This window comes from Dermochelys coriacea, chromosome 5, assembly GCF_009764565.3.
Source record: "Dermochelys coriacea isolate rDerCor1 chromosome 5, rDerCor1.pri.v4, whole genome shotgun sequence".
NCBI lineage: Eukaryota > Metazoa > Chordata > Testudines > Dermochelyidae > Dermochelys > Dermochelys coriacea.
Genome location: NC_050072.1, coordinates 51,578,490 through 51,599,896, shown reverse-complemented (window position 1 = coordinate 51,599,896; position 21,407 = coordinate 51,578,490). Strand labels below are relative to the sequence as shown.

Genomic DNA, 21,407 nt, shown 5'->3' with positions numbered 1-21,407 from the left:
GGATTTCCTCAGGAGTAAAGCTAGTTTATGGCTTTGCCCCAGGGATTGTCAATTGCAAAAACTTGAAAACCCTGAATAAGAAACCCCTCTCTCCTCCCAAAATCAGAAGACTGGTTTACAAATGAGATTTTAAAAATATCCATTTTGGAGGTATTATTTATTTGCTTTCTTGTATGAGCCCTTTTCAACTCTGTAAACACAAGGCTAGAAAAGTGACATTTTTAAAGAAAAGCTGAGAGTCTCACATCACAGACCTCCAGGCACTGGGGGGGGCGGGGAGGGGGGCGAGCTTTAACAAACACCCCGTACCCTGCGAGGCACGGAGTCGCGATACACAGCACTCTATGTCCCCTCCGGCTCTCCGTCACTTTGGCCGCAATCTCCGCTAGTTACGGAAGTTCTAGCGGGGGAACACGCTCCACTTACCCCGCCTTCTGACGCTTCACGTTGGAACGTAGTTTTCTCGCTGCGGCGGGTCGCAGGCTGATGACGTTTGGCTGCGCCAGGCCCTATACACGGCGGGGAGGGGGGACCCACACCCGGTGTGCGGCAAGTGACATGAGGCGGCGCCGCCGGAGAGGGGACACGCGGCTCTAGCGCTTCCTTGGCCGCGCGGGAGTGACCCCCCCCCCCCGCCGCTCCCAGCGGCCGGACCGAGCTCTTTCCTCCCCCGCCTGAGCGAGGGGATCGGGGAGCAGCCCGGCGACATGTTCCGACGAGCCAGGCTCAGCGTGAAGCCCAACGTGAGGCCCGGGGGTAGGGGCGGCGGCTGCGCCCCGGCGGCCCCGGAGCCGCAGGGCGGCCAGGATTCCGCTTCCCTGCCGGCAAGGAAAGAGCCGCAGCCCAGCGCGACAGCCTCTCCCGGAGCCGCTGACGGTCCCCGCCCGGACCCCCGGCCCCAGCCGGAGGGGGAAGAGCCGGGGAGCAGGTGAGTCCCGCAGCTCGCGCTGCGTACGGGGTCTGCGCGGTTCTAGCCCCACCCAGGCGCCGCTGGGCAAGTCTCGCCGTCAGGAGCTGCCCCAGCTCCGTGCAGCCTGGGGGACCAGGACCAGCGACCGCTGGGAGGGCGCTGCTTGGAGGCCTCAGTCCTGTACAGGTTCTCGGGTATCTGGGAAGCTTTGGGAGCTGCCTACCATCATGGCCAGCAGTCTGCCTGCCCTTGCCCTCCACACCGCAGCTGCACGCACAGCGCTTGGGAGCTGTCAGGTGTCCAACGCCTTCTACGCGTCTGTCTCCCTTTATTTCAGGAGATATTTTTCCTTTCTGAAGGTGGTTCCCTCGTTGGCTTGGGTTTGCCGTGTTTGAAGTTGCCAAGTACATATTACTGCAGGATGAGAGGGCACTATTTGCTAGGTCTAAGATAACTAATGCAATGAGTGCTAGGCCTTGGTTTAGAAATAAATGGCTATATAGGTATTTTTTGTACATAATTATTCTTTCTTTATGTTATAGTCCCCAATCCTGTAATAAGCCTCATGTGGAAGGGCCTCCATTGAAATAAATTGATACCTGCCTAGGTGCGGGGGTTTAATATTTAAAATTTGTGGTTGAAGTTAGTACTTGGAAGTTTAGTGTTGATTTCCCTAGGACTGAATAATTGTATCTTTTTCATAAGTACAGACCTTTTTCTATTATTATTAATCTATTGTTTTATTGCAGTGGTACATTGGAAGTTATCATAACTGCTTTTCTATAACATCTTAGGACACTAGAGCAAATATTAAGAAACCATTATAATAATGATTCTCTCTGGGGCCAGATATTACCTTGATTTGCACAGTTCTCATTGAAATCAATGGTGGAGGTCCTCAGAATACAGCTCAAGGATAGTATACTCCTCCTAGTTATGTAACACTGAAATTTGAGGGGGGCCATTAAAAAACAGCAGCAGCAAACGGGTGTTTTGTTTTGTTTTTGTTATGTTTTTTGGTACCAAAATTTGGGTGTATATCTATGAATTAGGATGGGCAACACTTTCTTGGATTTACACCTGGAGTTAAAGAAACAGTCCAGATTAAAATTGTTAAATGTTACCTAGTACTTTGTTCATTTTAAAGTGTTATTTTAAATGACTTTACCCCAGAGCTTGAAAAATATACCTGACATTTTGTGGAGTTGTATTTTATTCAGACTTGACATTCCTGGTACTTTGAAAGTTAAAATACAACCAGGGACTCACCTTACAGGCCTTTTTTTATATATCATGCAGAATCCAAAAAAAAAAAAAAGCACAATCCTCATTTAAAAAAAAAATCTTTGCAGTTTACCTCTGCTTTATCTTGACCAAGCAATGATCAGCAGATGAGGCACTGGAGTGGTCTGCAGAGTTAGGAAGACAATAGTACATTGGTTTGCACTAGGTTCATGTTGGGAATATTGTCTTTGCAAACTTAAGTGTTAGAAACTTAGTTACATTTTAAACAAAGATTGATTTCCTATAGAAATTAATATTACTCACCTAATAAAGGCGGCTGACTTTTTGTACACTTAGCATAGATAGTGAAAGTAGAGTGGCCTCTTGTCAGTTTCACTCTGGGTTTTAAGGAGTTACACAGTGATATAATATTTGAGTTGCAAATACTGCAGAGAAATTTAAATTAAGCCTCTTTCCGAACACCTAAAAATCATAAAAATGGTTTTACATCTGAGTTTGTTAAATATTTTTATACAATTTCAATTTTGGGCATAAACTATTCTCCAGTATTTTATTATCTGGTGATCTATGAGTGTGCGTTGATATTGAAGGTAAAGAGCATTCCATCAAAAAACAACAAAAAAAACAGTCTGAATACTTAAATGTTAAACGTTAATCGCTTTTGCTAAAAACTTGTTAATATTTTGAGGTCTGTTATTTTTGGACATAAGAATCAATATTTTACTTAATTTACGAGGCAACATTCAATATATCTTGGTTTGGTTAAGTATGGAATTTTGGATAAGGTACTCGGAGTAATACACTTTTCTTTAGTACTATATTTAGGCTTTAGATGTGCATGCTTCAATGCAATCTTAAAAGTAGCAAAACTGTCATTGTAAGGGATTTCAGGGTAAGATATTTGTTTTAATTTTCCATAGAGATGAAAGGACTGGTGCTGCCAATGATGATGGAGAAGCTAGAAAACCTGCAGATACACCTTTACAGAGAAGAAAACGAATATCCACTATGCCTAATCTGGCAAAACCCAGAGTTACACTTCCATCTGCACAACGTTCAGTATCAAAGTCTTCTCAAAAACAAGTACCTCAGTCTGTTACTAATGGTAACTCTTCACTTCAGAAGGAATCCTGTCCATCAGAGAAGAGCAATACAGAAAGCTCTCCAAAGTCTCCCATACTGCCTGAAAAGAAAACACCTGTCCCACAAGTGCCACAGTTTTCCCCACTTAAAAAATCAGTGAGCAAAGAGCCAAATGTGGGTGTAACTGCTCTCAAAAATGATGAAATCCTCCAAAAGAACACACCCTCTCCTCTTAAGGAGAGACCCACTCAAGGAAGACCTACACAAGAGGAAATGCCACATACAAAACCCCATCTAACAAAAGATAAACAAAAATGCTCAGACCGTGAAAGAATCCTCAAAGCTCAGAAGTTAAGAGAGATGCTCAAAGAAGAGCTGAAGAAAGAGAGAATGGTAAGGTCCTGCTTTGGGAATTTTGGGCAGAGAGGGGAAAAAAAAAAGGGGATCAACATTTGCCTGATACCTGAGGGTCAATTCCAGTAGATAATCTACGGTAACTGTCATGTCAGCAGCATAGTGCTGGCAGCCTATGATGGGGTCTAGTAGCTCTTGTCCTATCACGGGAGTGAGTGTTCTTTTGTGTAAAAATGATTTTTGTGGTGTTGGTAGGGTGATTCTGCTAATGGACCTTTATGTGACATAATAATACTCCTGCTAACATGCCAGCCAGAATACTTACTATTTTTACTATGTATTTTTATCATTGGTAAATGCAACAGCGGGGTCTGAAAGTTGGGACTCTTGTGTTCTGTACTCAACTTTGTTATTGACTCAGTTTTGTTACGTTGGACAGCTCACTTCTCTACTATTATTGTGTTAACCAATATGCACCATTTTATAGTTGAGCAATCTCATGGGGATGTTAAAACACTTAACAACTATTAAACCTCATGAGTCTGATGAAAACTGAATTCAGCAGCACAATGCAAGATATTTGTATATATCAGTAGAGAAGGCACATATGAGAAGGAAAGGAGGCAGCGGCTTTCCTTTAGGTGGATAAGTCAACTTGAAAACTAGTCAATTTAAAAAAAAAAATGTCGTTTAATGTATTATAACAGGTCCTTAATCTCTCTGCCAACAACAACAATAATTGGGTATTCATAGGAGCATTCATAGTAACTGAAACTACTTTTAACTATTTTTTTAATTGATGGGTATTCATATAAATGATGAATTCAACTTTTAAAAATGAACACTAACAGTTGCAATCCTGTGGAAGTTCACTATTTGTTTTATTTTGAATTAGGCAAAGATAAAATATCATCTAAAGTGTCACAGGCTCCTTGGTTTGGCACACCTCAGTCCTTTTAGTCTCTGATACTAGACCATCTGTCCAGAGTGTCTTGCCTTCTGGGTCTATGCACTCATACCCACACAGAGCATTGAGGTCTCTTGAAAAGCCAGGCTGATTAAGGTTGATGATGTCTTTGAGAAATATACACTGTAAAATCAAAAAGTTACAATAATGGCAGAGAAAAATTAGACCAGGCACATATAAAAATAAATATTTACATTATATAATTTGTGTGAGTAAAGAAAAATCTAAATAAACGTGTCTTTGGTATGTAGAAACGATGGAAAAATAGACCTACAGGAATTGAAGGGAAAACTCCACCAGATCATTCCAAAATGACTATGAGAGACTTGATATACTACCTGCCAGAAAACAATCCTATGAAGTAAGTATAGTTCTGTTTTCTTAAAGGCAAATTGTTTTTGTCTGTGTCTACTAATTTAATCCTTGTGAAATGTATTATACTGACAACCCTGAATACGGAAGTCCGGTTTATCTGTAGAAGAGGTAAAGCATGAGCAGTAGCAGTGTAAGCTTCTGAATGCTGTATCACTATTACTTGGTATTTATATTGCAATAGGGAATAGGCTCTTGTGTTAAGTTCTGTACAAACATATGGAGACCAGTCCATACCCTGAAGTATTTCTATGTATATAGACAAGTAATAAGTGAAGGCTGGTATGGCATGAACATACACTTGAATTTTTCCTAATTGTAGATTAAATATTAGCTGCCCTTCAATGTAGCCATCATACGTTGGCTGACTTTTTTTAATAGGCATCGTGGTTGAGGTGTGTCTTGAGAGGGTAGTGACCGTATGGTATCAACTTGGAGTATGGGTGTTTCACGTATCATAAGTAAGGTTAAGATTTTGTCATGGTTATTTTTAGTAAAAGTTACGGACAAGTCAAGAACAATAAACAAAAATTTATGGGAGCCCTGACCTGTCCATGACTTTTACTAAAAATCATGCAGGAGGGAAGAAATGACACCTGAATCCCCATGGGGGGGACTAACGTCTTTAGCTCTATCACCATGGAGGAGCGGGGGGCACAGCTCCAGCTCCACACCCCACTGTAGCCGTGTGGTGGAGCCACCAACAATGGCTCTGGCCTCTGTTGAAGCTGCAGGGGACGAGTGCATGGCCTCAGCTGCAGGTGATGGAGGGGGGCCCCGGCTCTGGCTGCGCCGCTGAAGCTGAAGTCATGGTGGTCCAGTAAAGTCACAGAATCTGTGATCTCCATGACTAAATTTATATTCTTAATCATGTGTAGTATGGAACAAGGCACAAAATAATGTCAAACCTCTGGCAATATAATCCCTACCTGGAGGGACCAGCCTTAGGAGTAGTAGGATAGGTAGTTCATTTTCCGTGTCCATTGGAAGTTTGGCACTTCTGCTTGCTTTGCTAACGTTGTTGCCAATTGTGCTGGTAGCAGTGGCAATGTTAGCTGTTAACTGGTAACTGGTCTGAGATCAAAGAACTCATGGTATGTCTACATAGAGTAGCAGTGTGTGCTACATGGATATGATTTCTAATGCATACTAACAAGTTCCACACTAATGTGTCTATATAGCTAGCATAAACTAAAAATACCCTCTTGCATTTTAGCATAATACTATGATGTTATGTAGTGGATTCAGACAGATGGTGTGAAGTCGGGTGATGGGATAGAGAACCTGTTGTCATTTCACATTACTAATTCTCCTGAAGTATTCATTTCTAGAACCTTAAGTTGCTCAAGTCATTTAGCAGTATATACAGATTGTGAAATTAGATGATGCACTAGCATGATATAAGAAAAGGAGTACTTGTGGCACCTTAGAGACTAACAAATTTATTAGAGCATAAGCTTCCGTGAGCTACAGCTCAGAAGTGAGCTGTAGCTCACGAAAGCTTATGCTCTAATAAATTTGTTAGTCTCTAAGGTGCCACAAGTACTCCTTTTCTTTTTGCGAATACAGACTAACACGGCTGCTACTCTGAAACCTAGCATGATATAAAGAGAGTGCCCTAGTAAAGATGTTTTGCCTTCAGCTTTAGAACAGAGTTTGGGTTTGTTTTTTTCCTGTTAGAGTAAATCTATGCATCAGTGTCATTGTCATATCTCTAATATTCATTAATAGGTCTTCTCTGGCAGAAGAAAAGAAAACTGAGAAGGCTTCTACACAGGTCCAAATGAAAGAGTAAGTCTTTGTGTCTATGGTACTTAACGTCAAAATGCCTTCTGTTGGAAAAGTACATTTTATGTATAGTTAATGTAGAAGGGATTGCTGGTTCCTAACTTACTGTTGTGATAAATTTAGTCCTTTGTTTTAAATGAATTATTTTAGATGGGGGGGGGGGAAGATGAAGGAGAAATGGTAGTCATTAGATAAATTGTCCAGGAGCAGAATGTAGAAATCCATCTGTTCACTCAGACTTCTTGAGGCAGGCTAGCTGTGATGTTATTCATGGTAATAGGTTGATCATGTTACATTTGTGTTTTTAATCATTATTATGACAGGGAGTACTTGTAATTCAAGGAAAGTTATTGTTGCAGCCAGTTAACATCATGTTAAAGTTTGTTTGTGGTGGTAATTTTACATGCATCAAGCCAACTGACATTTTCATATATCAAAATATAACTGATAAAACATTAATCTGACGATTTATAAAATTGTGGGGGTTTTACCTAGGTTGCTGAATAATGTATGGGGTAATCTAGCAGATACGTAGCGACCAGAAGAAAATGCTTCTTGTGTGTATGTTCTGAAGTGTTAATCTTTCAAAATTGTAGACCAGAAGAGATACATGTTCCTGACCATGAAGATGAGGAGGCTGAGACTGAGCCAGAGGAAGGGGAGGAGAATGATGGTCCTCTTCTAGTTCCTCGAGTGAAAGTAGCAGAAGATGGTACAATTATTCTGGATGAAGAAAGGTAATTGATATTCTGCAACTGACTCCTGTGCTATGTGTGTCTGATGAATTACTGTCTGGTTTCCAGAGTGGTTAACAGTGTAACTCCTGCTAACAGAGTTAACTATCTGGCTTCATAATTTTACATAACACCTACAATTTATTTCCATGTTGGATAGCAAATTAGGGCTATACACAATGCATCATTACAGGGTCAGGATTTGAGTTGCTACAGGAGTTGAGGGATGTTCTGGTAGAGGAATTTGGAACAGTCAAAAGGAAATGAAGAATTTCCCATACGTGACCTTGCAAAAGTTTTCTTGGAAAGTTTAAGACTAATTGGACAAACATTTTTGAGATATTGGACTCTTCACTACATTTTACTTAATGTATATGTGTTCCATATTTCTAAAATGTTAGAGGGACTGTAATTACAGTAGAACCTCAGAAGAACACCTCGGGAATGGAGGTTGTTCGTAACTCTGAAATGTTTATAACTCTGAACAAAACGTGGTTATTTTTTTCAAAAGTTTACAACTGAATGTTGACTTAATACAGCTTTGAAACTTTACTGCAGGAAAAAAATGCTGCTTTTAACCCTCTTAATTTAAATTAAACAAGCACAGAAACAGTTTCCTTACCTTGTCAAGTCTTTTTTTTTTTTTTAATTTCCCCCTTTTTTTTAAGTAGTTTACATTTAATGCAGTACTGTATTTACTTTTTTGTTGTTGTTGTTGATCTCTCCTGTCTGATTGTGTACTTCTAGTTCCAAATGAGGGGTGTGGTTGACTGGTCAGTTTGTATGACTGCTGTTTGTAACTCTGAGGTTCTACTGCATGTAATTTAACTAGATTAATATCAATCCCCAATATTCTCTACTTCATATAATAGAGAAATATTGGCATGGTAGTGAAACATAGTTAAATTGGTGTGAACTTGGATTATGGCAGGAAGAGTCTTAATTCTCAGGTTTTCAACAGACATAAAATGTGGTTCTCCAGTTTTTATTGCCCCAATGACATTTCTGATGTCTGACATTCCTGGGTTGCTTTCTTCTTTTCAGTTTAACTGTAGAAGTTTTAAGGACAAAAGGGTCATGTGTCGTAGAAGAAAATGATCCTATCTTTGAGCGTGGCTCCACAACTACCTATTCCAGCTTTAGAAAAAGTTTTTATACCAAGCCGTGGTCAAATAAAGGTAGGTATATTTTAGTTTTGAGTCTGTAGAAGACTAAGCCCTGATCCTGCAGACACTTGCAAATGTACATTTACACATGTGAGTAGTCGCATTGACCTCAATGGATCTATTCAGGTGTAAAGTTAATCACTTATTTAATAGTTGTAGGATAGGGGCCTTAATGAGCAAAGTTCTAGCTTGTGCTGAGCATAGGCATACTCAAGAAACCCCACATCCAGTGAGATAATGGGCTGGAAGGTGGAAATGCCACTCCAATGTGTCCGTGACAGGAGGGTCATTATGGGACTGGAGACCAGCTTGTATAAACTGCATATTAAATCATGTGTGCTTCCTAATCCGGCAGCAGTTATACACCCAGCCCTTCCAGCATGGTATAGGAATAGATGGTGTGAGGGATCTCTGTGCATCGGGCTGCTTTTTGCAGTGTATATGTGCACACACGTTTTGTGGGTGCAGGACACTATGCTTGTATCTACCAGAATTTGGCCATTATTATTTGCCGGCAGCACAGTGTGGTAGAGATCACTGTGTATGAGAACACTTCTCAAACCTTTAGGTGGAAGATTGTGGTGTTTCATTCCTGATTCTCTCATGAATTCTTTGGAATACTGCTACTCTTTTAAATAAAGAGCAGTTTAAAAAATACAATGTTTTGTTCCATTTTTGTGGTTGGATTAATAAAGAATAAGATGAGAATTAAAATTAATGAATGAATTAATGTTGATCTAGTACTCTTTGCAGAATTAATGAGATGAGTGTTTGCTTATTTTAAAAATCTAGATTTTTTTTGTTGACAATTGATATAATAGTAGTAATAAAGGTGTAGTTAAAGTAACACATGGAGTAACTTAAGCCCAAAATGTGACAATTCTTAGTATTCTTTTAATCTGACAACTCTAAAATAACATTTGCTAAGCATTAATTCTCCATTGATACTGATACATAAATAAAAATAAACTTGTTAATTGAAAACTAAGGAAACTTCTAAATGTTTGTGAAATGCAAGAGAACAAAACTGTTAGGGGCAAAGCTGTATTTTTTTTAAATTAAACATAGTCTTATCAATACTCCCATGTGTGTACAAAATACAATTATAAAGTCACAAATTGTGATTGTAAGTAATTGCATATAAAATAAGCTAAACCTCAGGAGAAAAATATTTTCAACAAATGTGCTGAGTGGTTATTCATATTCAAAAAATTGTATGATCTGCAGAAGCCAAATTCTTTGTTTAGAACATGCATTATTTAACTTCAAAATATACTATTCACAAAGGCATAGTATAGAAGGAATTGATTTTCCAGGTGGTTTAAAAGCTGGTGTGAATGTGAAGTATTTGATAACCACAGAAGCAACTTATTTTGAGTAAGCTCTTAGAACATGAACCTTATTCCTGATACATGATGATCATTTCTAATTACTTCAGTGTTTATCTTCCTGACTTAATAACTTGCTTATTAACAAAATTACATTGTTTAAGTTTTAGAGAAGAAGTCTTCTCCAAACTGGTCTTTACTGGAGTGAATAGTGTTAGTAGTACCTGAATCACCTCTCCCTTCTTCTTAAGTCATGACATGAGGAAAATATTTTTCAGGAGGCATGCTGTTGTTTAGTGTATTTGACTATGAAGGGTGGGGAATCAGTGAATAATTTCAAGTGTATTGGATATATATTCACTTACAGTAATTAGCTTGATACATTTTCCATGTTGCTAGATGCTCAGAAGCTACACCGATGCTGTAAGTACCTAGATAAACATTTATATAGCATTGCTCAGTAGTATCAAGATGCTTTACAATCTAATAAGCAGAAAAAGTATAAAATAAAGCAAACTCAAATAACAATAACTTTGAATACGGGGTAGCTGGGTGAAATGTAATGGCCTGTGTTTACAGGAGTTCAGATGATCCCTTTTGGCCTTAAACTCTGTGGAAACTATGAACTGGAATAATGGTCTGGTTTGGAATTTAGCTCTGTGTGAATATATTGGATATACATATTTTTTTTACTCTTAAATGTAAAGATTTTGGTTCATATAGTAAAAAGAATAGCATTCAATACGTACGTATGGGTGGGTGGGTGGATGGATGGACGGATTTATTTATTTATTTTATTTTTGTTCCAGAAACTGACATGTTCTTCTTAGCTATCAGCATGGTAGGAACAGACTTCTCTCTGATTGGTCAGCTGTTTCCTCACAGAGCAAGAACAGAGATTAAGGTAGGTAAAGCAGAGAATGATATTACCAGTCCAATTGTCAGCATTTGCTTTTGTTCTCAACCTCTTGCATGCTGTTTATACAGTATTTTAGTATTAATAATTTTTTATGGTATTTGGTTCCGGGGTAAAGTTTGTAGTAACAGTACGTTTTCAGAATGCAGTTAATATCCAGAGTAATATGTCTGAAATGGTTAAGATGCTTCTTGATTTGATACGAATTAGTTCAACTTCCTAATTTGAAGTAGATATACTTGTAACTAACACACTGGATTTATTTACAATTTTATTTCCTTGTGGGCAACGTTTTCCCTAACTAAAGGAGTATTTTGTCCTGATTTGCTATCTTCTATATCTGTAGTACTGTAACATTTGCTTAGTGGAGAAAGATTAATATAATTTACAATAAACGTTTTTTCAGAACAAGTTTAAACGTGAGGAAAAAGCAAATGGATGGAGGATAGATAAAGCGTTCAGTAAGTTTTTACTTATTACTGATTAAGTGTTATGAATATGTAATTTTTGGGGGGCTTTAGTTTGATCCAATAAATTAATTCTACAGCAGGATGTTTGTTTGTAATACTTAACATTTAGAGGATAATGTAGTGGTTAAAGTACAAGACTGGAAGTAAAATTTTTAGCTTTTAGTCCCAGCTCTGTTGTTGATTTGGTGTCTAATTTGGGCTAATCATATACTTTCTCCGTGTCTCAGATTCTTTCTGTGAAATGGGGAGTAACATTTAACTATCTCACATGTTGAGGATCCATTAGTTACTAATTGTAGAGCACTCTGAGAATCTTGAATGACAAATGCTGTATAGGTACTACTGTTACTGTCATGAAATGTGAGTGTCTACTTCATTTAGCACAGTGGTTCATAATTTGATATTGTGATACAACCTGAATATTTGTTTTTCAGAATTTTCCAAGCAATTTATGTGAAACTGTGTCTACACTGCCACTTTCAGCGCTAAAACTTTAGTTGTTCACGGGTGTGAAGAAACACTCGCCCCCCCCCGCCCCCCAGCGACAAAAGATTTAGTGCTGAAAAGTGCCAATATAGACAGCTCTTTATCACCGGGAGCTGCGCTCGCGAAATAAAGCTACCACTGCTCATTTGGGGTGGGTTTTTTTAATCGCTGGGAGAGCTCTCCCCCGGCAATAAAGCATGTCTACACTGACCACATCACCGCACTGCCGTGGCTGTACTATAACGTGGGCAGTGTAGACATACCCTTAGATACTCAGGGGTTTTTCATTTACCTTTGTTTAAAACTAAGCTTCTGCATGCCTAATATGTTACCTCTGGTCTCTTTCAGTGTCACTTGTGTAAAAGAAAACTGACTAGTCGTGAAACGTGCAGTATGGAAAGTGGTGATTGGCCATGGAAATCATAAATGAACTATTTGGTTTAAAAAAGCAGAAGCTTAAAGAATAACTTTATTAACTGTAAAATACTAACTTTTATATTTCACTTTTTTAATTGGACAGAGGAAAAACGACCATTTGACTTTGAATTCTTTGCCCAATTGCTTGAGGAGGTACTGGCAGATGAGAAAAAAAGGAAGCAAAAAGCTACTAAAAGACCAAGTTCAAAAGAGAAGAAGCCACCCAAATCTCGGAAAAAGCAAAAAAGTACTTAATTTAAAATTTTCTGTTCAAAACAGTAATACGGAATAATACTGCTATAGTGCTTCACTATTGGGTCATTGAACAAGGAAAAAAAATTCCTGTAAGACAGTGGTTCTCAAAGCCGGTCCGCCGCTTGTTCAGGGAAAGCCCTTGGTGGGCCGGACCGGTTTGTTTATCTGCCGCGTCCGCAGGTAAACAAACCAGTCCGGCCCACCAAGGGCTTTCCCTGAACAAGCGGCGGACTGGCTTTGAGAATCACTGCTGTAAGAAATCTCATACTTCACAGTTCTGAACAGATTTCTTTCAGGCAATGGGAGACTTGTGTGATATTGGATTCTTAGAAGGACATTTTCAGTTCTTAATTTGCTCATTTAGAGTATAGTATTAGCCAATTTCTAGAGAGGTATCTTGTATGAAATAAAATTGTACTGCCTTAACCAGGTTACAGTTGGTTTGGAATCTTGTATTTCTGTTTTGGAGTATTTCAGCTTGATCTATTAATAAATATCTTCATAAGGTGCTCACAAATTTTTTATATAGTACTTCAATGCTTGTAAAAAGAACTTCATGAATTTTTATGCATGTTTTGCTTTGGCAGTGGTGTAAGACTATTTATAGTTTTTAAATGTCATTTTGTGACTCTCTGAACATTAGCCACTGTCAAAAGCTGTTTCAGGGGAAAATGACCTTGAGAACAATATGTGAAAAGTTGTTACAAAGGTGAGACTGTCTAGGAAGTAGCAGCCAAAAAAGTAATTCTTAAAGACCATTGTTTTTCGAAATTTACTTTTCTGAAATTTACTAGATAAGATTATGAATTTGAGTTAATGGAAATCATGCTCTCTGTTCCTACCTGGTAGATTTCACACCACAAGTAAAGTGTTAGGTTTATTTTTTAGCCCACAACTAAAAACTTATTTTGTACTTAAGGCATGTTTCTTTATTCTTGTGCTGCATTTTTGGATTTGTCACTTATATGGGTGGGGAGGAGCGCTGGGGGAAAAATAGTGTAAATATTAAAATGCAAAGTAAAAACAGTTACTCATGGTGTTTAATACTATATATATAAAAATCAAGATCTTTGCGGTGATTGACTATTGGTATTTCAGAATGTTTTAAAAAAGAAAAAAGTAATTGAGTCATTTTTAGAAGGAATTTACCAAAACCAGAAAACAATCTGCCTAGAAAGTTTAGGTTCCTAATACTTCTGAGTAGTGTAGTATATAGTAAAAGCAAAGAATTTATCTAATTAAACTACAATAGCGTAGTATACCATATGCAGCCACAAATTAGGCTCTACCCACAATAGTAGGTTTTTTTGTTTTTGTTTTTTTTCCCAGGGAAGACAGGTGCCTAATTTTTCATATTGTAGTACAGTCAGTGTAACTACCCAACCTAAAAACCACAAGAGCAAAGTGATGTGCATTGAGTATAGAATGACATTTTTAACAGTCTCGGATAAAAGGATTGTCGCCCAAATGTGTGTTGCAGCATCAGTTAACCTATGCTGAGACTTGATTGCATCTGGTTGGTTGGTTGCCAGAACATTTCTTTAGGGCCCTGTTGCTGTATCTGACAGCATATTGCCATGGATAGATGAACGCTCCAGACATTGATAGTGGAAAGAGCTTGGAGATTCTTAGTTTATACTACCAGTATATTTACCTGGAACTGTACTGTCTTTGATAGCTAAAGTTGTCAGTGAAGAAGCAGATAATGACCAGGATGATCCTCATGGTGTCAGAATTTCTGATGCAGAAACAGAAGTGGATGCTGGGACAGCTGAGAAGGAGAACGAAGCATTACTGAATGTCTCTGAACAGACAGAAGAACAGATTATATTGGAGCCAGTGACAACCAAAAAGAAGAGGAAAAAGAAGAAAAAAGATGATTCTGAACTGGAAGTGGAGAATCTGGCTGAAGAGGGAGCTGCCCCCTCAAAACCAGCTAAGGGGGGGAAATCCAGCAATAAAAGTAAGATTAAAATGCTCAACCATAATCCCTCCTTCTGCTGTTGGCATTGTTAGTTTGTTGCACATTAGCAACCCCGTTGGATTATAAATCTCAAATGTTAGCCTATGGAAGTACCTGGTGTATTCTCTTTGGGCCTTTGTATGGTATAAAAAATTATAACATGTAGGTACTATTGTTGTTTTGGAGAGGATGGTAATTGTTTTCATTCAATTTGGGTCTCAGTTACCATCCTCTCTTAGTTTACCTGTATCCTCTTTAATCCACCTCCTTCTCAGAAGCCTGGGAGAAAACACAGGTTTTGCAGTGTGCTCTGAAGGTCAGCAAACCATTGTGGGAGAAATGAGCTTTAGTTGAGGGCATCTCTCAAAAAATGCCTGGCAGCCAGTCCCCTCTCTTTTTAAACAGGGGTGCTGTTAGCTTCAGTACCTTGGTTGATATTAAGTGCCATTTACTGCATATGGATAGAGTTCATCTCTTTGGTACCCAGGACTAAACCATTTAAGGTTTTGAAGTGAAAACAGGTTGAATGACACGTGGAAACAAATTGGATCTTTCATTGCAGACTTTGGGGCACAGACACAATTTATGAAGCACCTCTAAGCAAGAGCACTACCACTTTCAGGACTACCTGACGTTTCATGGTGGTCTTTAGATACAACTCCTGATAGCGCATTACAACAATCCAATCTATTATGTTTGGTTTAAACCACTGTGGTCGCACAGGGTAGATCTCTGCTATGTTAATATGCAGTATGGATTGTCCTTGAAAATGTAGTTAGGGAAAAATATATAATGAATTCATAAACCTTGTGGTGAAAGTTGTATGGCATGTTTCATTTTAAAGGGCACTGTCAGGTAGTTTTGACCCCAAATCAAAAATTTTTTTTAAACACAAATCTCCAAACAGCCCCCATTAAAATTTAACATCTTGAGAAATATTTTAATTTAAAAAAATCAACCTAGTTTTTGTTGAGCTATAGTAATTTTCCTCTGAAGTGTTTAAAACTTTGCAGCATTGTTATGTGAAAAATAGATCGTGAAACTGTGTAGAAGCTCCAAACTGAATGGGGTGCAAACCATTAATTGAAATAATTTTAGATTTTTAAACCTCTTTGAATATTGATTAATGGCTGTAAAGAAAACGTTTAACATTTTAATCTCAATTCCTTTTTAGTTTGCTATAAATTACAGTATACTCTTTAAAATTCCATAAGCCTACAACTTGTAATGGCTTTCATAAAAAGTTGCATCGTTTTCAGTAACGGTAATGGATAATTGACATCTGTTCAATGACAACCATTATTTAAAAACACAGTCTCCAAACACAATATTGTTTTCTTTTGTAGACTCCAATTTTTGCTCCACTTAGAAAAAAGTGACGTTCTTTTTCCTGACTGTAGCAATGAATCTGAATTTAGCCCAAAGTTTCAAACTTCAGCTATCTATACCCATAAGTCTGAACTTTCAAGGTGAAGTGATTTTGGTTGCTTTAATTTTGAGGTGCCCGGTCAGAAACACTTTAAATGCCAGATTTTTCTGAAATTCAGGTCCTTCTCAGGTGTCACAAATTGGTCCCCAAAATAATTTGTAAAATCGAAGCCCAATTTTTGTTATGAGTGTTGGTGTTTTCTCTTGTGGATGTTTTGGAATGTGTAACTAACGTTACCAGGCATTTTCTGGAAATAAGTATTAAACATCTAACAATTTGTTAACAGAAAAAAATGCAGTGTCTGGTACGAACAGTGATAATCATACTGAATGTGGGGAGGAACTGGATGTTCTTAATCAAGAAAATGTGGATGAGACTCCTGTCCTGATGGAGCAAGAATCACATTCCTGTTTACAACTGAATGATAAAACGGAAGAAAGTGATCTCAATTTAGTCAGGTAACTTTTGCTACATATGGACTCAAACACAGCAGGAAATGGTTTGATTTTTAAAATTAGTTTTTGTGTTTTTTCATTCTTACCATCACATTCATTAGTTAAGATGGGCAGGGTCTTTGGTTTCCATGTGTTGTCAAGCTTTGCTCTCAAGGGTAGTGGACTCGCTTGCTTTAATTTTATACCTGCAACATGATCCTTACCCTGAAAGCCTCCTCTTAACTTAATAAAAATTAATGCTAAACCCCCATTTTTTGATTCTTTAAATCCAAAATTTCTCATTTTTGGGATGAACATCAAGGCCAGTGACTTATTCCAAACCTTTCCCTAAAGCTTTAAGGAAAATATGATGGTACCACTACAGTAGAGCTCAGTAACATTATTAGTGTACTTTCTGGCAGGGATGGGGTGGGGGTGGGGGGTTCTGTACACTTTTTACTATAAAATGTATTTTCTGTAACACTTGTGGGGAAACAAAACTATACTTAATTTCATGCCAAGTTGAAACATAACCAGGTTTTCTGCCAAGATGCAATTGTTTTGGTCATGAACTTTGAGAAGCTTTTTTACAGTAACACTTTGTTACTTAAATCCACGTTTACTAAGGAGATTTTCTTATCACTGTTACAGAACATCAATAATATTTGTGTAAATGACGAGATATTTATGGAAGAACTAGAACACTTCTAATATTCTCTGGGTTGAAGTACAATTTCATTGTGTTAATGAAGCTCTTCTTGATATTCTCCCTTCCATATTAGATTTTCTCCATAAAATGAAAGGGTTCCTGTAGCCAATTCAGAACATTCAAAAGCTTTTTTGCTTTTAAAATAATTCTTCATCTGCAGTGCTTAAAAGGCATTTTATTAAGATAAGCCAAAACTTTTCAGAGTGTCTGTCTGTATTTGGTTGCAAGAACTTTTATTTAGACGAAGGGAATGAAGTTGGCAGTCATAAGATTTGGCAGGTTCAGTAGAACTCTTAAAATTTCTGCAGATTGTCCGGTTGGGCAAGTGCAGTGGTAGCACTGTATATTTAATAACTCCATAGTGCAATTTGATCCTGCCGCCCTGATTAACTTGTGTGTGAAAAGTACTGATGTTACATGTTCTCTGAATGCCTTATTTACAGCTTTCAAGATACTAGTGCTGGATTAATAGAAACTGAATCTTCTGAACCAGAAATCTCGGATATCGTCTTTGGGTCACAGGATTGGCAGCCTTCAGAATCTCAAGCTTCAGGTACCAGAAATAAAAAAGGAAATGGTGAAGAAACCAGTGAAGCAAAGGTATCTTTGTTTTTATGGATTTTTTTTTTTTTTTGGTCTCCAGTAATCCTTCTCACATTACTAGTAGCATTCACATAAAATAAAGATTTTTTTATAAATATCTCATAACATACTCGTATACAGCTCAGCACACAGTCATTAAACCTGAAATTATCAGCAGAAGTTAAATAAGTTGCCAGTCAGTGGGATAAATGACTTTTATTTTAGAAGGCCAAACTGATTCAAGGAATATAATATTTGGATTGGGTTCATCTCATAGTGCAAAACTTTAAAGGTGCTGTTTAGACTGTTCATTAGCTTTCCAAAACAAAGACTATGAAGGAGAAAATTCTACTAGTAAAATTCAATGTCTTCCATTGTCTTGGAGCCCACTTCTGCAGGGACTTGGTACCATGTGCTTGCTAGCATAACTAGTAATGCTTGTCTGAAGGATTCTTTTAATTTTTTTAATCTTTCTAAGACAAAGGATGGTCTTGTGGCTGAAGCGTGGGAGGGGTCGGAGATACTTCCTCTGCTACTTTGGGCAAGTCGCTTAAACTCTTGACCGTCAATTTCACCAGTTTCGTCAATTTCATTAGTTTTATATTTAAAAAATAAGCAAACAAACCCCATTTTTACTGGGAGGTTGGCTAATTCTAATGTTTGTGAAGCACCTTGAATCCCTTGAGTGGGAAGTGTTATATGTTGTTGAAATACAACACTCAGCTGCCTCAGAAGAATTGAAGTGGACAGAGTAGCCTGGATCCTGTAATGTGCCTCAGTCCTGCCTACAAATCGGAACTAAGCAGATGTGTTTTCAGGCCAATTAGCTATGACAATATATTGCGAGCTGTAGCTCACGAAAGCTTATGCTCTAATAAATTTGTTAGTCTCTAAGGTGCCACAAGTACTCCTTTTCTTTTTGCGAATACAGACTAACACGGCTGCTACTTTGAAACCTTATATTGCTATTGTAACAGGAAGAACAGCCTTAAGAAAAGCCTGGAGTCTCAAGTCGTCATAATCAGAATGCTTATGTTACTATCACTAATGTTTTTACATTGTAGATTACGTGTGCTGCGGTTAAATGAATTTAATTTGATGCATACAAATCTCCTTGGCAATCTGAAAATGCCAAACCAATCAGTACAGGAAATACACCCCTTTGAGGATATTTATGTGATGAAACAACTGTAGATTAAAAGAAGAAAAAATAGTTTTATGTAGCAGAAATGCTTTTGTTCATATATAATAGGTAGATTTTATAATTTGCTATATCTGTTGATCAAGAATAATTCCCTTTATCATTCTTGCTTTTTGCAATAATGGCTAGTGATCTCTGGTGGAAAGATTATTTAAGGCCTACAGCCAACAATAGTTAACATTGGTACTAGAATCTCACTCACTTGATTTAACTGAAAGATGAAAGAGGAGCCTTATTTTCACTTTCGTTTGACACCAATATTTAACTGTCTTGTAGCAAGAGTTTCTTCACTATTGCAGGAATAAGGAGTTTTAAATATTACTTTGTTTCCACATAGAACAATGAAGTATGTGATTTATATAAACCAGCTGAAAAGGAGAGTACAGCAGGAAAAAGCCATGATTCTAAATCTGAAACTATGTGAGTAGTTGTTCTGCCTAGCAGTAGTAGTCCTCTGAGAGCTAAATCTGTATTTCTCTAATTTCAAGGTGGGGTAGGTATGTGTGTTATAAAATCTGTTCACACGGCACAACAGGTGGTCTTTTGTTCCTCTTTATTTTAAAAATACTTCAAATAGAACTAAGTTTCTGTGGTCAAAGAATGATGCTTATAGAAAACTTCAAAATGTTGCATTAGGGACAAGCAGGTTATGTTGGTTTTAATGCGAGTTACAGCCTGTGCAATTTAATATACCAAGATCTTGGGGGTTCATGGTCAAGATAATAGCTCTGAACGAGTAAGGGGTGGGGATTGAATTAATCTAGTATGTAGTAGTGTACTATTCAGACCTTCTGATCATTATGCCATACTACAACATATTAACTTCCTTCTGCTATCTCCAACCTAGGACTACTGCCTTTTTTAAAGGAAGCTCAGTCCCACGTTAGTGGCTGTTTTAGCCTTATTTGCCCTGCCCCTGCATACATGTAATCTGATGAGCTTTTGCTCCAAGAGTCTTAGGTAGCATGTGCCAGAGGATCTGTGGTTGTGTTTCTCCATTATCTGCCTTCAACAGCCCTAACCAAGAAAAATCCATAGGCCAGGGTGGCAGATAAGATTCCGATTCCTGAGTGGAACGGAGAGAGGTGGGTTTCTTTCTTGGGGAGGGAGGAGAATGGAGAATGAATGCAGGAAAGAGAACATGGAGGAAAATATAGAGAAAGCAAAGGAATGAAGAATTAAATGTACAGAGAAGGCACGGTAAGCAGATGTTAAGAGCTTTTCAAAGGAGGGGAAGAAAGTGTACCGGATGCTCCCTGTTTACCTCTTCTCCCTGTGCCTGCTTTCTGTGTTTCTTGAAATGTCTTTCTTTGGAGGTTATTGTGAGGTATCTTTTGACCCTTAGGCCACACCTCACTTTATCATATATACTATTAAAAAATTGTTGAGTGATACTTGGATTTTAAAATATAGTTAATATTTCATGTTGTACTATTTGTATCAAACTGCAAAATGAGTATTTTTAGACCCTTTAGTAAGGCCTATCAGATTTATTTACCCACTTTTAGATGTAGTCAGCTTCCACAGGATGGATGTGTACACCTGTATGACCTGAAGGAAAATAGCATCGTAGCTCAGGAAGGAGCAAGAGATCGGCATCAGACTAGTCTGAAGAGAGCTGTTGGAGGAAGAGGGGCTGACTTAGAGCCTTGGAACAAGAGATCAAGAGGATAATTAGGGTGGAGAAGGGCATTTAAACACTGTATTTTCCCAATTCAGGCACTGGCAAAAGGAGTAACTTGTCTCCAGTCTTGAGAGGAACTAGAGAGAGAGCTATTTGAGCCCTGATCAAGCTGCAATTGAAATCCAATGAGTCTTTTTTTTCCAGTTTACTTCAGTGTGAGACCTTTGGGAAGGACATATACCCTATACCAGGAGAAGATGTTACAATTTGTCAGCGATTTAAATCGCCAAGTGGAAAGCCCTTGATTTCAATAATTTTTAACCAACTTTGCCATTTGTACTTCAGTTATTTTTCTAAAGAAAGGTGCATTCTTATTGGTTGATATGAGTGTTAAAACCATGTTGATTTACAACTAAATAGATCTCGTACACTAAATTTGGTGCATCTTTTTGCTACCTTGGGGTGTAAACAATAACTACATGCATTTCTTTATGCAATTATATAGCTTTAATATTTTCAGATTCTTACGATACATTTTTGGTATGTTAGAAAATGATGAATGATATATTGCTTATTTACTAGATAATTAACTTTTTGTTCATGTTTTGTGTCAAGCTGCATTAGGATTGTAACTAGAATTTAATCAAACACACAACAATATACAAAACTTTTTTATTAAACAAAGCAACCTTAAATGTTTTGATAAGAGAAGTTTATGTATCCAAAACCTGTTTCAAATTTACAACTAAATTATTTATTAACGGAACAGAGGAATTAACTGTAGTTGGTTAAACTGATTATTTCAGTTTAAATTTTCAAATATGCCTAAGTGAAAATAACTGGATCTAGTCTTGTCTAAGTCTCTCTTGAAAATGAGTCTCCTGAATTAAGCTGAGCTATTATGCTATATTTATAAAGCTTGACCTCAAAAGTTAGATGTTTTCCACCTGATTCCTTCTTTATATAGGAAAACA

General features: G+C 37.8%; 1 protein-coding gene across 10 annotated transcripts in view; it reads left to right on the top strand.

Annotated features, from left to right (window-relative positions):
• Positions 1–431: 431 nt before the first annotated feature.
• Positions 432–21,407, top strand: part of BDP1 (B double prime 1, subunit of RNA polymerase III transcription initiation factor IIIB) — a 72,759-nt gene continuing 51,783 nt past the window's right edge. For all 10 annotated transcript variants that reach the window (XR_006281614.1, XR_006281613.1, XR_005293035.2 and 7 more), the window contains exons 1-13: positions 432–928; positions 3,076–3,631; positions 4,811–4,920; positions 6,663–6,722; positions 7,316–7,456; positions 8,498–8,631; positions 10,757–10,851; positions 11,270–11,324; positions 12,340–12,483; positions 14,170–14,454; positions 16,170–16,341; positions 17,470–17,626; positions 19,147–19,229. Coding sequence is in view for 7 of the 10 variants with exons in the window: in XM_038402499.2 (XP_038258427.1) it covers positions 708–928; positions 3,076–3,631; positions 4,811–4,920; positions 6,663–6,722; positions 7,316–7,456; positions 8,498–8,631; positions 10,757–10,851; positions 11,270–11,324; positions 12,340–12,483; positions 14,170–14,454; positions 16,170–16,341; positions 17,470–17,626; positions 19,147–19,229 (2,213 nt within the window). In the remaining 3 variants the exon portion in view is untranslated. The remainder of the gene's footprint in view (positions 929–3,075; positions 3,632–4,810; positions 4,921–6,662; positions 6,723–7,315; positions 7,457–8,497; positions 8,632–10,756; positions 10,852–11,269; positions 11,325–12,339; positions 12,484–14,169; positions 14,455–16,169; positions 16,342–17,469; positions 17,627–19,146; positions 19,230–21,407) is intronic.